General features: G+C 47.1%; 1 protein-coding gene across 2 annotated transcripts in view; it reads right to left on the bottom strand.

Annotated features, from left to right (window-relative positions):
- SOCS7 (suppressor of cytokine signaling 7) overlaps nt 1-12,412 on the bottom strand; it is a 32,211-nt gene extending 19,799 nt beyond the window's left edge. Inside the window, exons 1-5 of one of the 2 annotated variants that reach the window (XM_041725894.1) lie at nt 11,197-12,412; nt 4,157-4,221; nt 1,786-1,890; nt 1,228-1,329; nt 230-360 (exon numbers count right to left, since the gene is read on the bottom strand). In XM_041725894.1, coding sequence (XP_041581828.1) covers nt 230-360; nt 1,228-1,329; nt 1,786-1,890; nt 4,157-4,221; nt 11,197-12,170 — 1,377 coding nt within the window. In that variant the 5' untranslated portion in view covers nt 12,171-12,412. The remainder of the gene's footprint in view (nt 1-229; nt 361-1,227; nt 1,330-1,785; nt 1,891-4,156; nt 4,222-11,196) is intronic. The other variant, XM_041725895.1, reaches the window with a different exon arrangement.
- Between the last annotated feature and the right edge of the window lie 6,117 nt (nt 12,413-18,529).

Below are 18,529 nucleotides of genomic sequence, written 5' to 3'. Positions count from 1 at the left end.
TAGGTGAACAGCTCTCCACAACTGTTCTTCACCACTTTCAAACGTTTTTCCCCAAGATTCAATTTTACAATGTCCCTTATGGAATTGATCATAGCAGCATATTGCTTTGGCACTGTAAATACAGAGGCAAGATAACTATTCTTCCTCTAAAAATAAGAAAAGGAGAGCCCAGGACAGAAGAAGGAGAGTGGGAGAGGAGACCAGCCGCCAGTCTCTGGGCACCGCCTACCTTCTCCAACTCTCGAAGGCTGGCTGCAAAGCTGCTTGAGTCGGGCCGGTAGAGCGGACACTGGAGATGCTGGGGGGGCTGGCTGTGCAGGGATTCAGCTGCTCGGATGGGAGCAATCCGGGGAAACGCATCTGCGGGGCAAGACAGTGGCGGTCACTTGTTCACCCTCCTGGCTCCCAACCATATAAGCAGACCCTCCTCCCAAAACAGAGATGCTAACTGAAGAGGGGCAAGGCATTAGAAGCTAAGCTGGAAAGGGTGGAAGCCAAAGCAGTGGGAAAGAGCTGGATGGGCTGGAACAAAAAGCTGTGTGGGCTCGTGTAAGCTGTGAAGGATGGGTGGGGGCATTCGACCCCAAGAGAGGGGTAGGGGAGCTGCTCACTAACCTGACTAAGGTGACTACTTCAGGGGCTTCACCAGCCTAGAGCGATTCCAGCTTCTCCCACCTCGAGGTGAAGCGCCGGTAAAGCAGCCTTGGAAATAGTGACTCGTTTACTTGCCCAGGGAGAGGAACGATTTTGCCAGGCAAGTAGAAAAGAATGCCGATTTCATTCATTTTACTCCTTGGGTACTGGAGGCTGGCAAAGCAGGTGTGGGCTACTAAATGCTTGGTACTTATTTACAAGGCTGCAGTAAATACTAAAAACTTAGAAACACCAGAGAATTTTGAGAACTTTAAACCTTGCCAACCTGAAATTAAAGAGGTCTCCTAAGTGGTATCTACTCAGAGATTGCAAAGCAGTATCAGCAGCAAAGAGGTGAAAAATTCAATAGTCTTTTATCCCTACCAAAAATCAGATTCACCTCCACAGGGAACAATGGGTTAGAAAAAACAGTTCTTGGCCTCAATTCCAAGGAGTTCTGGCCCAGCCAAGGGGATAAGATTTAAGCTTTCTCATAAGTCCTATGATTTCCATAAATAGACTTCTCCCATCCTTCAAGAGTATATCACTTTGTACTCCCAACTTTTACAAGGCTTGCCTCTAAACTAAGCTAACCTGGGGCATGGGGTGGAGGAGGCGGAGGTAGGGGAAAAGACTGCAGGGAAGACCCCATCGGAGCCACAAGGACAGATGTAGGCAGCGTCCCACTGATATCATCTAGAAGAGAGAACAGAAGCAAGAGGTTCAGAAATACGAGCACAGATGAATGAGGTGAAGCAGAGGAGGGAGAAGGATCATCAGGCTGCCCTCTGGAGCAAGATGGCCTGACCTTCACCCTGTCTTTTTGCACAAAGGGCAACAATCATCTTAACCTGGTTTCCTTTGTTGAAAGCAGAAAAATAAGGATATTCCTAAAGCAGTCTACTAGCAGTAGATTCAGGGCAAGGTAAGTACAGATCTAATCAACATATGGACAGTAAATGTTACAGCATGCAGGTAAGAGACCCATTTAACTGCTTAAGGAGATGACAAGGGTGCTGAGAAATGGACAGGAGATAATTGGGTCATTATTAGAAACCCAAGAGCTTGTTGGCTCCTGGAAAAGAACAAGAGGTCCCTACAGCTCACCCCCTCCCACTAGGGCAAGAAGGCATACAGCAATGGAGACTATACCTAGGAGGCTGAGGCTTCTTCTTGGAGGAGGAGGGGGAGTTGGAGGGTGTGGAGAGGTCAGGCCCCGCTGAGAGATGTCCACATCCACAAGCGACACAGTTTCACCTGAGGGATTCATGGAGCAAGCACGTTATGGAAGCACCTTGTCCAAAGCTGAGGCCAAAAGCAAAGGAAAGCAAAGAGCAAGCAAGCAAGGCTAGGGGCCCCAGCTCTCAAAAATCTCAAAATCTAATGCTTCCCAGAGCCAGAATCACCCCAAACACCTGTTTACAGATGTGTGTACAAATTTCTGCCTTAGGGAACAAGGCAAGTCACTTGTTACAAGTCCAAATGGACATGGAAACCAGGTGCCAGAAGAATCTAAGAACTGTACCTAAGTTGAATGCAGATAAAGGTCCCAAGGTGAGCCCCAATTTCTTCCTAAATGGCTTTCTACATCTAGATTTTCCAGAATATTCACTCATAAGAGAACCAACCATTTTGGGTATCAACTAGTTCCTAATGGCTGAGGCTACAAAGGCCAAAAAGTATATTTACACTTCTAATAAGGAACCTCTTTTAGTCAGCCAAATCAGGTAAGCTCCATGGGAGTTTCTCCTACTTCCTGCATATCATACAGTTCTGTTATCTGCTATATACCCTCCTTCTTGCCACGCAAGCCCACCTACCCTCTTTCTACTTCAGTCACCAGAGGATAAAGGGTATTTTATTAACAAAGACTGACAGACAAGTTTTGGTAGGTCTGATACTCTGAGGAGAACTCAAGATTTCTCTAATTTGGTCCCTGGGGTGTTATTTCCAACAATTTTTTCTCATTTGGGAGGCTGAATTAGCCCCTCAGCTAGAATTTTATTATTTCCCAGTTAAGAAAATGAGGTAACCAATATCTCTTAAAAGGCCAAGAGCTGAGCTTTCAGAATCTAAAACACAGTTGTTACTGTTATTGTTTACAAAGGTCTTGGCACTAATTAAGATAAGCAGAAAGCTCTGCCGGGGTGCCTGGTTGGTCTGGTCAGTAGAGCATGTGACTCTTGATCTCAGGATCATGAATTCGAGCCCCACTTAGGGTGTAGAGCTTACTGGGCAAGGGGAAGAGGGGTGGTGCAGAGAAAGAAAAGAAAGCTCTGGGAAGCCGGACTCAGACTTATCATACAGCTTAGTGGCTGAAAACCCAGCAGCCCAGAATAATGCAGTGAGTCCACAAGAGTATGTTTCCTGAAGGGTCAGAGGTCTAGATAACAGGTATAGCATGTAAATTTTAAAAAAGGGGGAGGGGGGATGTAATTCAAGAGAGCTAAGTTTGTCTGAAACAGGAACACCAAACCTGAAAGTACAAATGTGGGTGAGTATACCTTACTTTAAAGAGGAAACAATTATGAATGAGAAAAACATGCTGCTACAGGACAGGATTCTTTAATTCTGGGCTTTGGGTAAGAAGAGAGGCCTCCTTCTCCATCTGTGCCTACTACAGACACCAACTCACTTGTTCTGACAACTCACAGCAGTCCATGTAGTAATAGGGGTCTCACTAGCCTGAACATCTTCTGGAAATGTCCATTCCTAAGTCATAATTCTTCCAGTCATCTTTTTGAGGGATACAAGCTCCAAAAGAGTTTGAAGTTAGGATTTTGGGGTTGGGCCACAAACAAGGAGGAGTCCTCAGTTCCTGACACTGGAGGCAGTGGGCTAAAGATCCTCCACCACCTACCCAAGCAGAAGCTTCATATACAACTGACATAACAAAAAGGCTCCTTATCTGAGCAAGTTCCCTATTAAAGGGAAGGCAATTGTTCAAAGGATAGTCAAACACTTTCCTACTTAAGCAACTGTGTTCTCTGCTGCAGGAGGAAAGATTTAAATTAGACACAATGAATAACTTTAACAGCTGCAAGAGCTCCTGGCTCCTAAAATGGGTAAGACAAGAGTTCATGTAATCCCCTTTGCCCAAAGTCTTTAAAAATAGACCAGATAATTGTGGATCATGTTTATTAGATAATCTATGAACTCCCCTGGAAGCAGGGACAGGAATTGTAGGACTTCTAGAGTGGTTTATGTACTGTGAGCCTATAAGTTTGTAATTCCTACTTTTAATTTATATGTGATGACCTTGAACTAAGCACTGCATAACTGCCAGGGCCACCTAATTACCAGCAAGCAGTCTCTATCTCAAACTATAAAGCATCCAAAGTCAAGAACACATTCCACATCATAAAAATAGCCTCAGCCCAAACCCAGCGGGCATGGAATGAAGGCAGTAACTGTAGGCCCGCCTGCAGCTCCCCCTGCAGTGCCCCTGCAAGTGTCTCCTGACAGATCTCAGAACACGCCTGCTCTCGGATGTCAGAAGAAAAAAGAGAGCGATCACCCTTACCTGTGAACAGGGGGCTGAAGGAGACCGGAGAAAAGGCACTTTGAGTTCTTGTCAACCTGGGTTTCCTGGGAGGATGAGAAAGCACACAGAGAATATAATGAAGGGTGGGGGAATGAACACATACACATTTAAATCACCATGACACTCAATTCCAGATGCCCTGAGAAACCTAGTAAACCCTAGTCACTATCAGCAACACCTTTGTAATAAAGCCTAAAATTAAAGGAGGAGAATGAAATAATTCAGGCAATTTTTTAAAAAAAATTTTAAGATACTTATTAATTCACGAGAGACACAGAAAGAGAGAGAGGCAGAGACACAGGCAGAGGGAGAAGCAGGCTCCACGCAGGAAGCCCGATGCAGGACTCGATCCCAGGACTCCAGGAGCCAAAGGCAGACACTCAACCGCTGAGCCACCCAGGGGTCCCAATTCAGGCAATTTCTTAAATGGATTTGGCTACAAAGTTCAGCCTACAAAGCAATGAGAAATCCCTTTGGATCTCTCCACACCCAGCAATATTAGAAGAGCAAAACACCTTGAGTAGTAATTAGCAAGTCCATTTCTAGAGTAAAAAAGTCAGATGCAAGGTTGATTTTCATGAGAGCCAAGAAAATGGCTCTTGACCTAACAGATGCCATCTCACAGCAAAGGCTTTCCCTGTGGCCCTGCCCCAAGGTGCAGAAGGTCCCAAAGTGAACCAGGGAATAGATTTGGACTTGAGAATGGCTCTATAAGAAGCACAGGCAATGTTCAACCACTAAGATCCCTGATTTCTACACAAATACCCCCAAGTCATGGGGCAAAGCCATCAGCTAACAAGGGGACCCCCTCAGGTTAGGGGCTCTGCCTGGTACCCAAAGAAAATGGCCTCTTCCCCCTCTCTGAGCTGCCAGTCATATAGCTCTCCCCATGACTTCTTGATGTGGCTCCAGGCAGCCAGCTGGAAAACCCAGATCTCCTGTGAAAAGATATACGAAAGGTAACTTCACTTTGTACCGATTTCAACCAGCTTTTCAGTGAGAAATGAAAGAAATCCAAAAGACTCCAACGAAGACTTTCTGGCCAGAAATGTGCTAAGCTCAAAAACCTCACCTCAGGATGATTGAATTGACTACAAGGGAAAGAACTCACAGAAGTGATAAAAATACGCTCTATCTGGACTGTGTGGCAGAGCTTCTGTGACTGTATATACTTGCCAAAATTAATAGAACTGGACACCAAAAGAAAGGTGACTTTTAGGTGGTCATAAATTATACCTCAACAAACCAGACTTGAAACAAAAAACAAAAACCCACAACTTGAACGCCTGACTCTTGGCCTTAAACCTGGCTCACCTTCCACAATTACTCTCACCCAAAGGACTAAATAAAACTTCAAATGCACCAACAAAGAAGCAGCATAGAAAATCCAAGATGAAACCCTATTTGAATTATTTGACTTTGGAAAATCTTTACGCATTTGTTTTAACACAGATGCCTAAGCTTTTCAAAACCATCTTGTGAAGACCTTACTCAGAAAAAGCCAAGACGGTGGATTCCAATCTCACACTCCCTCTGCAACTTCTGCGCTGAGACTTCTCATCTAATGATGGTGCCTACTGTGCCTGCCCCACCCAAGGCATACATAGGAGACACGGCTGCATCAAAATAAGACACAACCACACACAGGCCTCTGTTTATAAAAGTTGCCCGTGACAGTCTGCAGCTCCGTTCCAAAACTCCAGAGAGCTGGAATGGAAAGTTAATTCCACTGGACATGAGCTTTAAGACTGAAGAGCTTCCAAATTGATTTTTATTTGATAACTTGTGGGTACCACATGAAGCCCAGCAAGTAGAAACCTAAAGCACTGGCCTCTCAAAGGGTTCACACCTCAGCCATTTGGCCGTTTGCCTCTTTTCAAAGGAAGCTGCATTACTCTGCCATCTGCCCATGCTGGGGACGAGCCTCTTCAGTGCCAAGCACTGAAGAACGGCAGTACCCAAATGCACACATCTTGCGGGGGCCTTCTCACTGCGGCTCATCTTCTCCCCCACCCCCGGCATTCTGCAGAAGAAGATCAGTTTCTAGGATCTAGAAAAAGAAATACATCAGACTCTGAACACAGGCAGAGCCATTTGCGAGCTCTGGGATGGCAAGTAAGGGGGCCTCAGGGCTGGAGGCTTGAAGAGGTAGAAGGTCTAGGAGACGGATAGGCTAATAACAATAATAAGTGCTTCCTTCTCTCTTCAGGTAGACGCTAACTAAAAATCCAAAGCAGTTTCTGTCTCAAGGATCCTGAGAGCATTCTAATGGCAGTCATTCATAAAAAGACCAATCTAGACAACTATAAAAAACAAAGCAAAGGAACAATTAACATAAAATTGAGGATGGTGGTTATATGGGGGGAGGGAAGAGATGTAATCAGGAAGCAACACACAGGGGTCTTCAAAGCCACTGATAACATTCTATTTGCTAAGCTTAGTGGTGGGTACCCAAGTATGCAATTCATTATTATTATTGCACATACACTTTATGTATCTCCTTTTGTATACATGAAGAATTTAATACGATAAAAGCCCACCTAAGCTGGATGTGCCATTTTGGGAAAGTAACATGAATGATTCAGCTCCAGTAACATTTTAAACTAACCCTTCTATACTACATTCCCATGTTGTTTTATTCCTACCCAGATGACCCGGACAAGCATTAGGGTGCAAAGGTAAGTCATTTTTACTTTGCCAGTGAGCCACTTGCATCTTACCAGCAGAAAGACTTGAGAGGTTGGGTGGGGTAAGATCAGGTGGGCTATATCTCAGGTGGCAGAGAAGGACACAGGCAGCAGAATACCTGAGGTAAAGGTCTTCTTTGGGGCTAGCAGTCCTTTGTGTCAGCTATGCATCACTTGTGCTACAGATAACAAAGAGAATGCCTCTGTCCACTTCCAGTCTGCAAATTGAGGATTGTACAGCAACAGATCCATGGGATAAAATGAGTTAAAAGCATTACACTAGACGGGCCAACAACACATTGATAAAACCACTGGCCACTTTTCAAATTTTTTGAAATCTAAAATATAAACCATAATATAATATTGTCCTCCCTCTCTTGTTCATAAACCCCCTCTACTGATGTCCTAAAACTTAAACCCGTCCTTTTCTACAGTAAATCTAAAATTCGGATGTCCAAATGTCAAGTTTGATGGCCACAATTTACCTCTGTGCCTGCTAGAGCATGCAGTGCCAAGTCAGCCAGCCCGTGCCATTTCCAACACGTCATAAGCCAGTGTCTGTTCATGTGCTACAGGCACAAAAACCATGTGTTCATTTGTAGTTCCAATACACAGACATCTGTGCAGCAAGGTCAGATCCAAAACTTCATCATAAACCAACTTAAAGAACCTATGGAGGGAACTTCCGGGGAAGAGCCAAGAGCCACAACCCAATGTCTAAAGCGCTGGAATGATTTTAGCAGGGAAAATGTTAAGGAGAGAAAGACACAGGCTCAAATGGACAGAGATTTCTGAAGTTAGGTTGCTCATTCCAAATGATAGATGCCAACCAGAACCATTTTGTGGGGCAAGAGTTGAAAAGATCAATGGAGAATGGACCCAAAACCCAAACACAAAGTCAGAACTTCCTCATCACACACCGTAAAATCATCCTGCTCTCAGCATGTCATGCTATTCCTCAAAAAGACCCCCTCAGACCTGGAGACCCAAGGAAACAGAAAAGGCTTTCTCATGTCTGCCAGGTCTGTCCATGACAGAAGGGCCCCAAACTAATGCCAAGACAGCCTGCCTCTCTTTCCAGAATTATATATCTTTTTTCCAAACAAATAGATAGGAAACCACTACAGAACTGTTCTCCATTTCCCCACCTCTCAATTAGAAGACTGCCAATAATAATCTCAACTGTTAACTCGGAAAAAACAAACTTTGAAAAATGAACAAGGTACCCGTTTCCAACCATGTGTGTATTATGTGATGATTTTAAAAGGTTAGATCAAATGCTATTTCTCACTAAATACAAAGGAAGACAATCAGCTCAACATATGTGAAACAGACAAGGGAACTTCACTGGTTTTCCTGAAATAGCAATTCTATATCACACCGAGGCCCACAGGCATCAAGCCCAGCTCTTTGAATTCTAACATATGTGTGCTACAAGGCCTAGCCCAGTTCTCCAGAACAGAAACCTGATTAGCTGGTGGGCCCACTTCCTCCTTCACTTGAAAAGGGTTCTCTAAGCTAATTCACACAAGGCTTAAGACTCAGTATATCCAGGCAGGTCCACTTAGCAGACTCTAAAGCATTTGAAAGGAATTAAAGGTTTGCTTAACGTTAAAATATGGAAACTATTAAGCCTCATAAAATGACCAGAGGAAGTACTTTCTACTGATAGCTGTGGGAAAGGTAGATGTGGAGAAGGGCAAAGAGAACCATACCCAGAGGTTACTTATTGAAAAGCCCCAAATTATACAGCAAAGACTGCAGAGACTTGTAATTAACCCCAACCAACAATAAGGAGGGAGGTCATATACCTTCTGGCAAAAGACTGACATTTCTCACAGCCTCTAGGTCCCCACCAATCAAAACAAGAGAACAAGCTAAAATTCCAAACTCATCCTTCCTCCCGACAGGGCGGACTTAGGTGCAGATCATAGAAATCACAACTACCCTGGCCAGACTTACCGAGTTTCTCACAGCTGCGAGGCTGCCAACAAGACTGGCACATAGTAAGCTGTGGAAAAGCTAACAAGCAAATCTAGCAGCACCAAATCCTAAGCATTTAAAAAAAAATTACCAGTTCAATCTTATTACTTCTCCTCCAAAAGCACAATATATTCCATCTCAATTTCTCTCAACTTCACTCTATTCCTAAAAGGACAGGAACAAGACAAGAATCGCTCCCATTTTACAGATGAAAAAAAAAAAAGAGGAAGAATGAAGACAAAATTGGCCTACATTCCACAGCTGATGTTGGAGTTGTTAGCGGAATCTAGATGTTCACGTTCTCTGTGCAACACGCTGCCTCCTAATAGCAGTCAACCAAACGTTCATACACAAATACCTAGCTCTTCTCCAATTCATCAGAAAAAGCCCTTGGACCAAAAAATGTAATTCTCCAGTGCCCTGAACTAAGCTTCTTTGCAGAGCTACAGCCCAATTTGCTCTGCAGCAGAAATCTGTATTGTGCTTAGTGTGAGGGTTGGTAACAGAGCAGCCAATGACCATTAAATTCTGCTTCCAAAGGCAAAAAACCGTATAATGTTATATGCCTTTTCCTCTTCCTAATCTATTAGACGTAGCAGCTAATTTCACGCCACACCTCATATTTGGCGTCTCTGGAATCTTAGACCAAGTCCTGGTCAATATGGAACAAAGGCAAGACAAACCACAAGAAAATTAGCAGTCTATCCTATGTCATTACCCACAGCTTCAATCCTGCCCTCCCCCCATCTGATGAAAATTCCATCTATATTGGTAAGTGGAACATCGAATGCAGAGCCTACTACAAAAAAGCTGTTTCGGCGGCCACACATTTTTTTTAAGACCTGAGCTCCCAGCAAAAGTTCACTGGGAAGCAAAGACAGAAACAAACATCTGGGATCCCTGGGTGGCGCAGTGGTTTGGCCGTCTGCCTTTGGCCCAGGGCGCGATCCTGGAGACCCGGGATCGAATCCCACATCAGGCTCCCGGTGCATGGAGCCTGCTTCTCCCTCCGCCTGTGTCTCTGCCTCTCTCTCTCTCTGACTATCATAAACAAATAAAAATTAAAAAAAAAAAAAAAAAAGAAACAAACATCTGCCTGGGGGGGGCACGCAACACATATCAACCTACCAATCTCTTTAGGGAATTTGATTTAGGTCTGATCCCCAAGATGATCCTCTGGCACAACTATTCAGAAAGGGCAGCAAAGTCAAAACTGACCCCACTCTTCTTGGGAGTATGCAAACTCCACTGACAGGAGAAGTCCATGGGTGAGAGGTTCCCAGTCCAGGTCACACTTCAGGGTCATGGGGGAAGCTTTGTAGAAATTCAAACTCTTGGGCCCTCAGGCATACTGATCTTTTCCCAAAGCTCCCCATGTGATTCTGGTAAACAGTAAAGTTCTCAAATGTATTGGTCTACCCCATTCTTCAGCCTTAGGTTGTGGCTGCCAGTGTGTCTCAAGAATCTATCATATGAGCTGCACTGAAACCAATTCCAATCTTTGTTCAGAACCCACTCAGCAGTGCAAACCACAATGGCAGGTACCACAAAGGAAGTCTCACTCCTTGACACAAAAGTTGACAGCTCTCTAAACTAATATCCAGACCTAACATGGGATGCCAGAGTGCTGTCCACCCTTGAAAAATGCAGAGGAAAAAAAAAAATCAATGTCTAAGTTTGGAATTTCCATCAATAGGCCTAGAACTCACACACCCATGCCTATATCTCACACTTAGAATACTCACATGAGTTTGAAAGCAAACTGTTTTGTATTCTCACAGGCCACAGGCTTGAGATACCAAGTCTATCTAAGAAACCAACCAGGAAAACATTAAAATGTTGAACCAAGATACCCAAACCATTGCTGGCCTACAGCTGCACCAGTGTGTCACATTATTTGTCTGCATGAGTGTGGAAGGGGTGGGGTGCTGGTACACAGAAAGAATAACAAGCAAAATGGTTACGACACCAACTTTTTACCCCCAAAGACCAAACGTTTTCAGCAGTCTCCCTACCAGGTGTAATGGCAGACATATATCTCGGAAAACTTTAAAAGCCAGGCCGGGGTGGGGGTGGGAGGATGGTTTCAAATCATCTCCCAATTGGAGAGATGCTAACCAGCTGAGAAATGTCACCATAGTGAACTCTGAAGAGTGGGAGCTGTTCCCACCATCAGCTCTGACCTAATGGGCGATGTCACCACCTTTAGCCCTAAGTCTCTATGCCTCCTTTTGAAAAGCGCGTATCCTAAGAATTATCAGGACCGTGTCCGCAGCAGGAGAAAAGGGAAATGAAACAAGAAGAGGAAGTTTTGTCACTCAGCCCCTGCCAGCCGGTCTCAGGTCTCACCTGCCCGCGTCCAGCTCCCGGCCCGCAGAGCCTCCCATGTCCGTCAGGCTCGCAGCTGAAGCAGCCAGCTCTCCAGAAGGCCTCTTGCCGGCCCCATCCCCACTGCTGGAGCCGCCGTTGCAGCTCTTAGTGCGAAAGAGGCGACTGAGGCGGATTTTGAGGGAGCCCTTCCGAGAAGGGCCCGCCAGTGGCCGGAGGGGCCCGGGAGGAGGCGGGGGCGGGGGCGGTTGCTGCTGCTCCCCTCTACCCAAGCGCCCTGGAACCAAGTCCTGCATCGGGAAGGGCACCGGGGGTAATTCCGGACCCGGGGGCTGCAGCAGAAGCCGGCCGCCCCCTCCTCCTCCGCGGCCCGGGCTGCTGAGCTCCTCTTCGGAGCAGCTGTTAGTCTCCAGGCTTTCGGCCTCCGACTCCAAGCCCTCCAGGACCAGCAGCGCGTCGCTCGTTTCCGTGGGGTCCTCCCCGGCCTGCGGGGCGGCAGCAGGCGGCTGGGGCTGCGGAGGGGGCGGCTGCGGGGGGCACGGGCACGGGCACGGGCACGGGCAGCAACCCGCGCCGACCGTCTTGACCCCCGGCCCCGCCGGCTGCCCGAGCCCCAGCGCCGCCAACTGCGCCTCCAGTCCAGCCGCCGGGCCCCAGGTCCGCTCGAGCGCCAAGCCCGGCGGCAGGGCCTTGGGGTCCAGGGCACAGCGGTGCCGGGGACACAGCAGTTCCGAGGGTCCCGGCTCCGGGGCCGCCTCCGCGTCCTCCTCCTCCGGCGGCCGACCCACGTTGCGGAACACCATCAGCTGCGGCGGCCGGGAGCCCCGCGGGCCCGGCCGCGCGAGGAAGGGGGGCGGAGCGGGGCCATGGCCCGGGGGCGGCGGCGGCGGGCCTGGCTCGGGGGCCGCCTCTCCATAGCCGAGCAGGCGGCTCAGGACGCGGTACGAAGCGGCCGCCGCCGCCGCCTCGCCATCCCGGAGCTCGGCCCCCTGCATCGGGGAGAGGAAGGGAGGGCGGGCGGCTGGGAGCCGGGCTGGGGTGGGGACTAGGCCGGGCCCCGCCGGAGCCCCGCCCGCCGCGGCCCCCGGAGCGACAGCGCTAACGGCCGCCGCGGCCTCTGCCTCATAGAGGGGGGCGGGGGGCGCGCGGAGCCCAGCGCTAGCCCAGGCCGCGCGCGCCGCCACCGCCGCCACCGCCGCCGCCGCCGCCGCCGAGGACCGCCCCCGGATGGCGTCACTTCCGGGAGGCTGTGACCACGCCCCCTCCCCCAGGGTGTGCTCGGGCCGGCCTCCGCGAAGCGTGACGCTGAGTGCAGCCTGGGCCGCTATTGGCCGTGGGCTGCTTCTCGCCTGGCCGTTGGTCCCCTGCCCCGACCCTTGCTTTTCACTTCCCGGGCGCTGAGGCCGAAGCCACCCTGCCCGGTGAGGGGGAGCGGCCCTGGAAAGCCTGGCTTGGTCCTGGCCGAGAGCCGCTGGCCCCGGGAGCACCTGTGTATGTGGTCCCGCCCTGTGCCCCTTGCGATGTGTGACCGTGGCCGAGTCATTTCTTCATTGACTAGCTGTATCCCCGCTGGCATCCAGGGAATATTTGCGGAATGACACATGAATAACACTGGCGTTTTCTAGAGCCAGTGGTGTGCTGATAAATGTTGAACAGACGGCTCCCTGGGGGAGAAGAGGGCAGTGTGTGTGTGTGTGTGTGTGTGTGTATGATAAAAATTTATCATAAAAATTTATCAGGTAAAGGATGTATGGCACACAATTTACAAATGCTAATAATAGTATACAGTTGCAAATCCCATATAACCAATTGGTTCTCAAGAATCCTTTCACTGGTTTTGGCTGAACTCTTGTATGGGTAGCCAACCTATGGTTTCAATTGACCAAGGAACTTCAGCATGAATGTTGGTTGATATTTTCCACAATGCCAGTGTTAAGAGGAAAGTGAAAAAAAAAATAAAGATGGTCTTAACTGTCAATTATGGAAGTGACTTGCTTGCTGAATCAGAAAATGGCTTTCAAATACTGAAAGAATATTTTCTTAATTTTGGGGGGGCGCCTCGTGGCTTAGTCGGTTAAGCGTCTGCCTTCAAGTTGTGATGCCAGGGTCCTGGGAGTCTGCTTCTCCCTCTCCCTCTGCACTTCCCCTCCCCTCCCGCCATGTGCTTTCTCTCTCAAATAAATGAATAAAATCTTTAAAAAATATATTTCCGGGATCCCTGGGTGGCACAGCGGTTTGGTGCCTGCCTTTGGCCCAGGGCCTGATCCTGGAGACCTGGGATCGAATCCCACATCAGGCTCCCGGTGCATGGAGCCTGCTTCTCCCTCTGCCTATGTCTCTGCCTCTCTCTCTCTGTGTGTGACTATCATAAATAAATAAAATTTAAAAATATATATATATTTCCTTATTTTATGCTATTCACCCTGTAATGGCTACAGGCATAACACATTAAATTTAAATCTGAATTACTAACTTTCCTCCATCACTTTCTTAAATCTAGATAATTGACAAAACAATAAATCAAGGCCCTGATTTGGAGCATTTGCTGATATCCATGGTTTAAATACTCCAACCATGGCTTCAGAACACAGAGTTACTGAACACAGAGATGAACAGTAGCATAGTAGCCTATCCTTATGTAATAGTTTCATCGTGCAGATAAAATAACAATCCCAGGAGCATGGGTCAATAGTAATAGTAAACTTAGTAGAAAGTGATGAGTTTTTGCGCAGCCCGGGAGGCTCGGCGGTTTAGCCTGGAGACCTGGGATTGAGTCCCATGTGGGGCTCCCTGCATGGAGCCTGCTTCTCCCTCTGCCTGTGTCGCTGCCTCTTGCGTGCTCTCTCTCTGTCTCTCATGAATGAATAAAATCTTTCCAAAAAAATTGATGAGTTTTTGAAAAACTTACTACCTTGGGCAGCCTGGGTGGCTCAGCGGTTTAGCGCCGCCTTTGGCCAAGGGCCTGATCCTGGAGACCTGGGATTGGGGCAGGGTCCCACAACCGGCTCCCTGCATAGAGTCCGCCTCTGTGTGTGTGTCTCTCATGAATAAATAAATAAAATCTTTTTTTTTTTTTAAAGAAAATTTACTACCTTTGTTTTAAACATCGTCTAATTATAAGTGTGCATAATTTGATTTTTAATAATGGCTGTGTTTCACAACTGGCTTGCAAAACCCCTGAAGTTTTAACAGTTGGCTTTCACAGTCCTATATGAGCCAGCTCCACAGCACCTTCATATCTCAGTTTTCTGATCTACAAAATAGGAATAAGTGTGGATGCCTCACTGAACTTCACTGATATGCAGCTTCATGCTTCACTGATATGCAGACATGCAATATCAAGTAAGATAAAGCTTGCTGTGTAGAGGATACTGGACTGGAAGAGAGAGGACTGGGCTGAAGACAGCAAGGAGGGAGGTCAATTAGAAAACTATTGCAGTTGTCCCCTGGGAGATGTTGAGGGATGCGAGACATAAGGGGGAACGATCAGCCAGCAGAATTTGGTAACTTTGTACCTGAGGGTGCATTGGAGCTAAGAGAATATAAGTCCTGGAGTCAGAGAGGAAATGGAGATTTGTTAGGGTGCCTGGCTGGTTCAGTGGGAAGAGCATGTGACTCTTGATCCCAGGGCCCCACGTTGAGTGTACAGATTACTTAAAAATAAAATTAAAAATAAAAATAAAATGGAAATTTGTCTGTAACCTGTGATTATAACTCTTCATGGTTTCCCATTTGCCTTAGGCTGAAGATAAAACTCCTAAAGGAGGCCTTGGAGTCCTGTGTGATCTAACTCTTGCTTCTGTCCAGCCTCTTCTCCCACCAACCTTCACTTTGTTCTCTCTCTCTCCGGCAGGTCTGCTAGCCCTGTGTGAAGGTCACACACATATGGCCATTACATAACCTATTCCCTTTTCTTGAAAGGTTTTTTTCCTTCTCTTTTTGCTTAGTAAACTCCTACTTATCCTGAGGTTGAACTCATTCCTCACTCCCTCAGGGAAACCTCTCTACCTGGATACTTACTGATATGGGAAAAGACATTAGAGTTCGAAGCTAATGGCCAAGAAAGAATTCTTGAGACGTCTTTGGTGCAGAAAGGTGACTTTATGAAAGTACAGGGGCAGGACCTGTGGACAGAAAGAGATGCACTGGGGTCATGAGGAGTGGCCCATCATATACTTTCAAGTTGGGAGGGGGTTAGGTATAGTGTGAGTCTCTAAGGAATTTGGAAGCAAGGTTTCCAGGACCTTGAGGGGGCTGGCTACTGTTGGGAAAGGGTCACTTATTACCATTTAATAAAACCTTAGTCATGAGACCCTTCAGGTGTATATGACCCTTCAGATGGGTCATATGCTTGGGGGATGATTGCCAACACATATCTTGGGGGGGTTTAGAGATAAAGAAAGTTTCTAAAGGAATTTTTATATGTTAAAAAAGACTTACAGGATCCTGGGCTTTGGGCTAAGATTGCCTTTTGCCCTTAGCAAAGTATTAATAATGAGGCAGCTGAGTTCCTAGAAGAATTTCAATCTGCCTCTTTCAAGGACTTGTCAATGGGCTGTGAGTAGTAAGAAAATTTAATGATTTCTCTTCTGTCTTTGTTTCCCACATCATTTATTTCCTGCCCTTCCAGCTCCAAGACCACTCCTTTGTTGCACTTATTACACAGGTGTATTTTTCCATCTATCCATGGAATTATTGGAGTAAAATCAGTCTTCCCTACTAAGCTGTAAACTCCATAAGGTCAAGGAACAAGTTCCAACAACCGGATGGTTGTTCTACTTCATGCTTTGCAAGGGGTGCCTGATACAAATTCATCTCTAATTTTGCACAACACGATATCTTTCCTTGCCCATGAAGAAACCGAAGCCCAGAGTTATTTACCTAAGGTCACACAGTTTGAAAAAGTATGGTAGAACTCAAAACCACTCACCTTCCCTCAGCTACCTTGCAGGTGTCACTCAGATTTCTGGAGAAAAGAACAGAAATTGCTATAGGATCACAGAACTCCTGAGACTTAAGACCACCCTGAGATTTCTGGTTGTCTCTGCAAAACCCCAGAAAGGGGGATCCCTGGGTGGCGCAGTGGTTTGGCGCCTGCCTTTGGCCCACGGCGTGATCCTGGAGACCCAGGATCGAATCCCACATCAGGCTCCCGGTGCATGGAGCCTGCTTCTCCCTCCGCCTGTGTCTCTGCCTCTCTCTCTCTGTGTGTGACTATCATAAATAAATAAAAAATTTAAAAAAAAATTAAAAAAAAAAAAAACAACCCAGAAAGGATTAGCCCATGAATGCAAGATCTGTGGCTCTGCAGTGCCCTCTGCTGCCCAACTACTTACTAGGCCGGGGAGGGAAACTATGTTCCCACCTGGTGTATCCCCATTTGTGGTATCTCCACTCCACCAGAGCACACAGAGGCACAGGGGAACACACACGAGCTCTTTCTAAGGGAGGGCAAGGAATACTACCTTATTCCATTTCCTTAAATGTCCAGGCCTATAACCTAGGTCCTAGGTAAAAGTATTGAAAATTAAGCTTCAAGCAAAGGAAGTATTATTTTTGTATGTGTTGAGTTTGTGTGTATTTGTTGAACAGGTTTTGTGTCTACACATATCTCTTTCACTGAGGCCTATCTGGGTAGTCACTGAAGCATCAGGACCCTAGGTTCAAAGGTTTGGGAAGAAAAACTCAAGAGAGGGATCCCTGGGTGGCGCAACGGTTTGGCGCCTGCCTTTGGCCCAGGGCGCGATCCTGATGACCCGGGATCGAATCCCACATCAGGCTCCCGGTGCATGGAGCCTGCTTCTTCCTCAGCCTGTGTCTCTGCCTCTCTCTCTCTCTCTGTGACTATCATAAATAAATTTAAAAAAAAATAAAAATAAATAAATTGTTCAGCTTTAAAAAAAAAAAAAAAGGGATCCCTGGGTGGCGCAGCGGTTTGGCGCCTGCCTTTGACCCAGGGCGCGATCCTGGAGACCCGGGATCGAATCCCACATCAGGCTCCCGGTGCATGGAGCCTGCTTCTCCCTCTGCCTGTGTCTCTGCCTCTCTCTCTCTCTCTGTGACTATCATAAAAAAAAAAAAAAAAAAAAAAAAAAAAAAAAAAAAACTCAAGAGAACTGAAACCAGTCCTGAGGTTCACTTAGTCATTCAGCAATGGGCTAGACCTTGGGAGTGCAGCGATGGGGGAGACAGCCACTGTCCCTGCTCCTCTGGAGCTTGCCAGTAACTCTGAGTTCAAGCACACCATTTCCTGGATGTATGACCAAGAGCAAACAATCTAGTATCTTTGAACCTGTGTTTCACTGATAAAAACAGTTCAGTAATAATCCTCCCTGAGGGGGTTTTGTGAGGCGTTAAATGAAAACTTACACAGAAATGCTAAAACACTGGGTGCCTGTGTGGCTCAGCGGTTGAGTGGCTGCCTTCAGCTCAGGTTGTGATCCCAGGGTCCTGGGATCAAGTCCCACATCAGGTTCCCTATGGGGAGCCTGCTTATTCCTCTGCCTATGTCTCAGCCTCTCTCTGTGTGTCTCTCATGAATAAATAAATAAATCTTAAAAATAAAAAAAAGAAATGCTAAAACGCGACACAAACGTTAGTAGTTATTATGAAAAGCTTCTTGGAGGACCAAAACAATTATTATTACGTCTTCATGCAGTGTGTTTGGGGCCCTCCACGAACAATAACCAATAAGGCCAAGAACTTGGAATGGCGCCCTCACCCCTCTCTTAGCACTCAGAATCACAGAGGCCACAGAGAGGACTATGCATGTGTAATACAGGTCTGACTCCACTCATGGACATTGTGGCTTTGAGGTCAACTCCACTGGCCTCCTGTTTTAGTTTTAGTTTTAGTTTCCTTCTCTATTGGAGAAAGGTCCAGGCCAGAGAGGCACTTTCAGTTCTGACATCACAGGGGTTCTCCTGGGGGGTTGCCCTCATGCCCCCCACCCGCCTCTTACATTCCCACTTAGGTTCCAAAGCAGAATTGTTTGCAGAGCCTACCTGTAAAGCAAGAGGAGTTTTTGGCAACCATCATTCATCCTTTCCTGCATACACTCAGTGCTCTGGGTCATCAAAGATTTAAGGAAGTGGGCAGACCAAGAGGGGACTAGGAAGCCAAGAGACAACCTGTGTAGGTGGGGCCAGATCTGGGGCTGAACAGATTGCCCATCAATGACAGAAGAGAGAGGGAGAGGAAGGCAGGAGCTTTGTTTTATGGCTACCTGCAAGATTCCACACCCTTCTGGAGCCAAGGAGTGTTAACTCTACCTCCCCCCAACACACACACCAGTTATTGTGCCCAATGAAAGGAAGGATGTGGAAGGTGGGGGGGAAAGCCGGAAAGAATACAG

Source organism: Vulpes lagopus, chromosome 12 (genome assembly GCF_018345385.1).
Source record: "Vulpes lagopus strain Blue_001 chromosome 12, ASM1834538v1, whole genome shotgun sequence".
Classification (NCBI taxonomy): Eukaryota; Metazoa; Chordata; class Mammalia; order Carnivora; family Canidae; genus Vulpes; species Vulpes lagopus.
The sequence above is the reverse complement of the archived record's forward strand: the minus strand, read 5'-3'. Positions and strand labels throughout refer to the sequence as shown.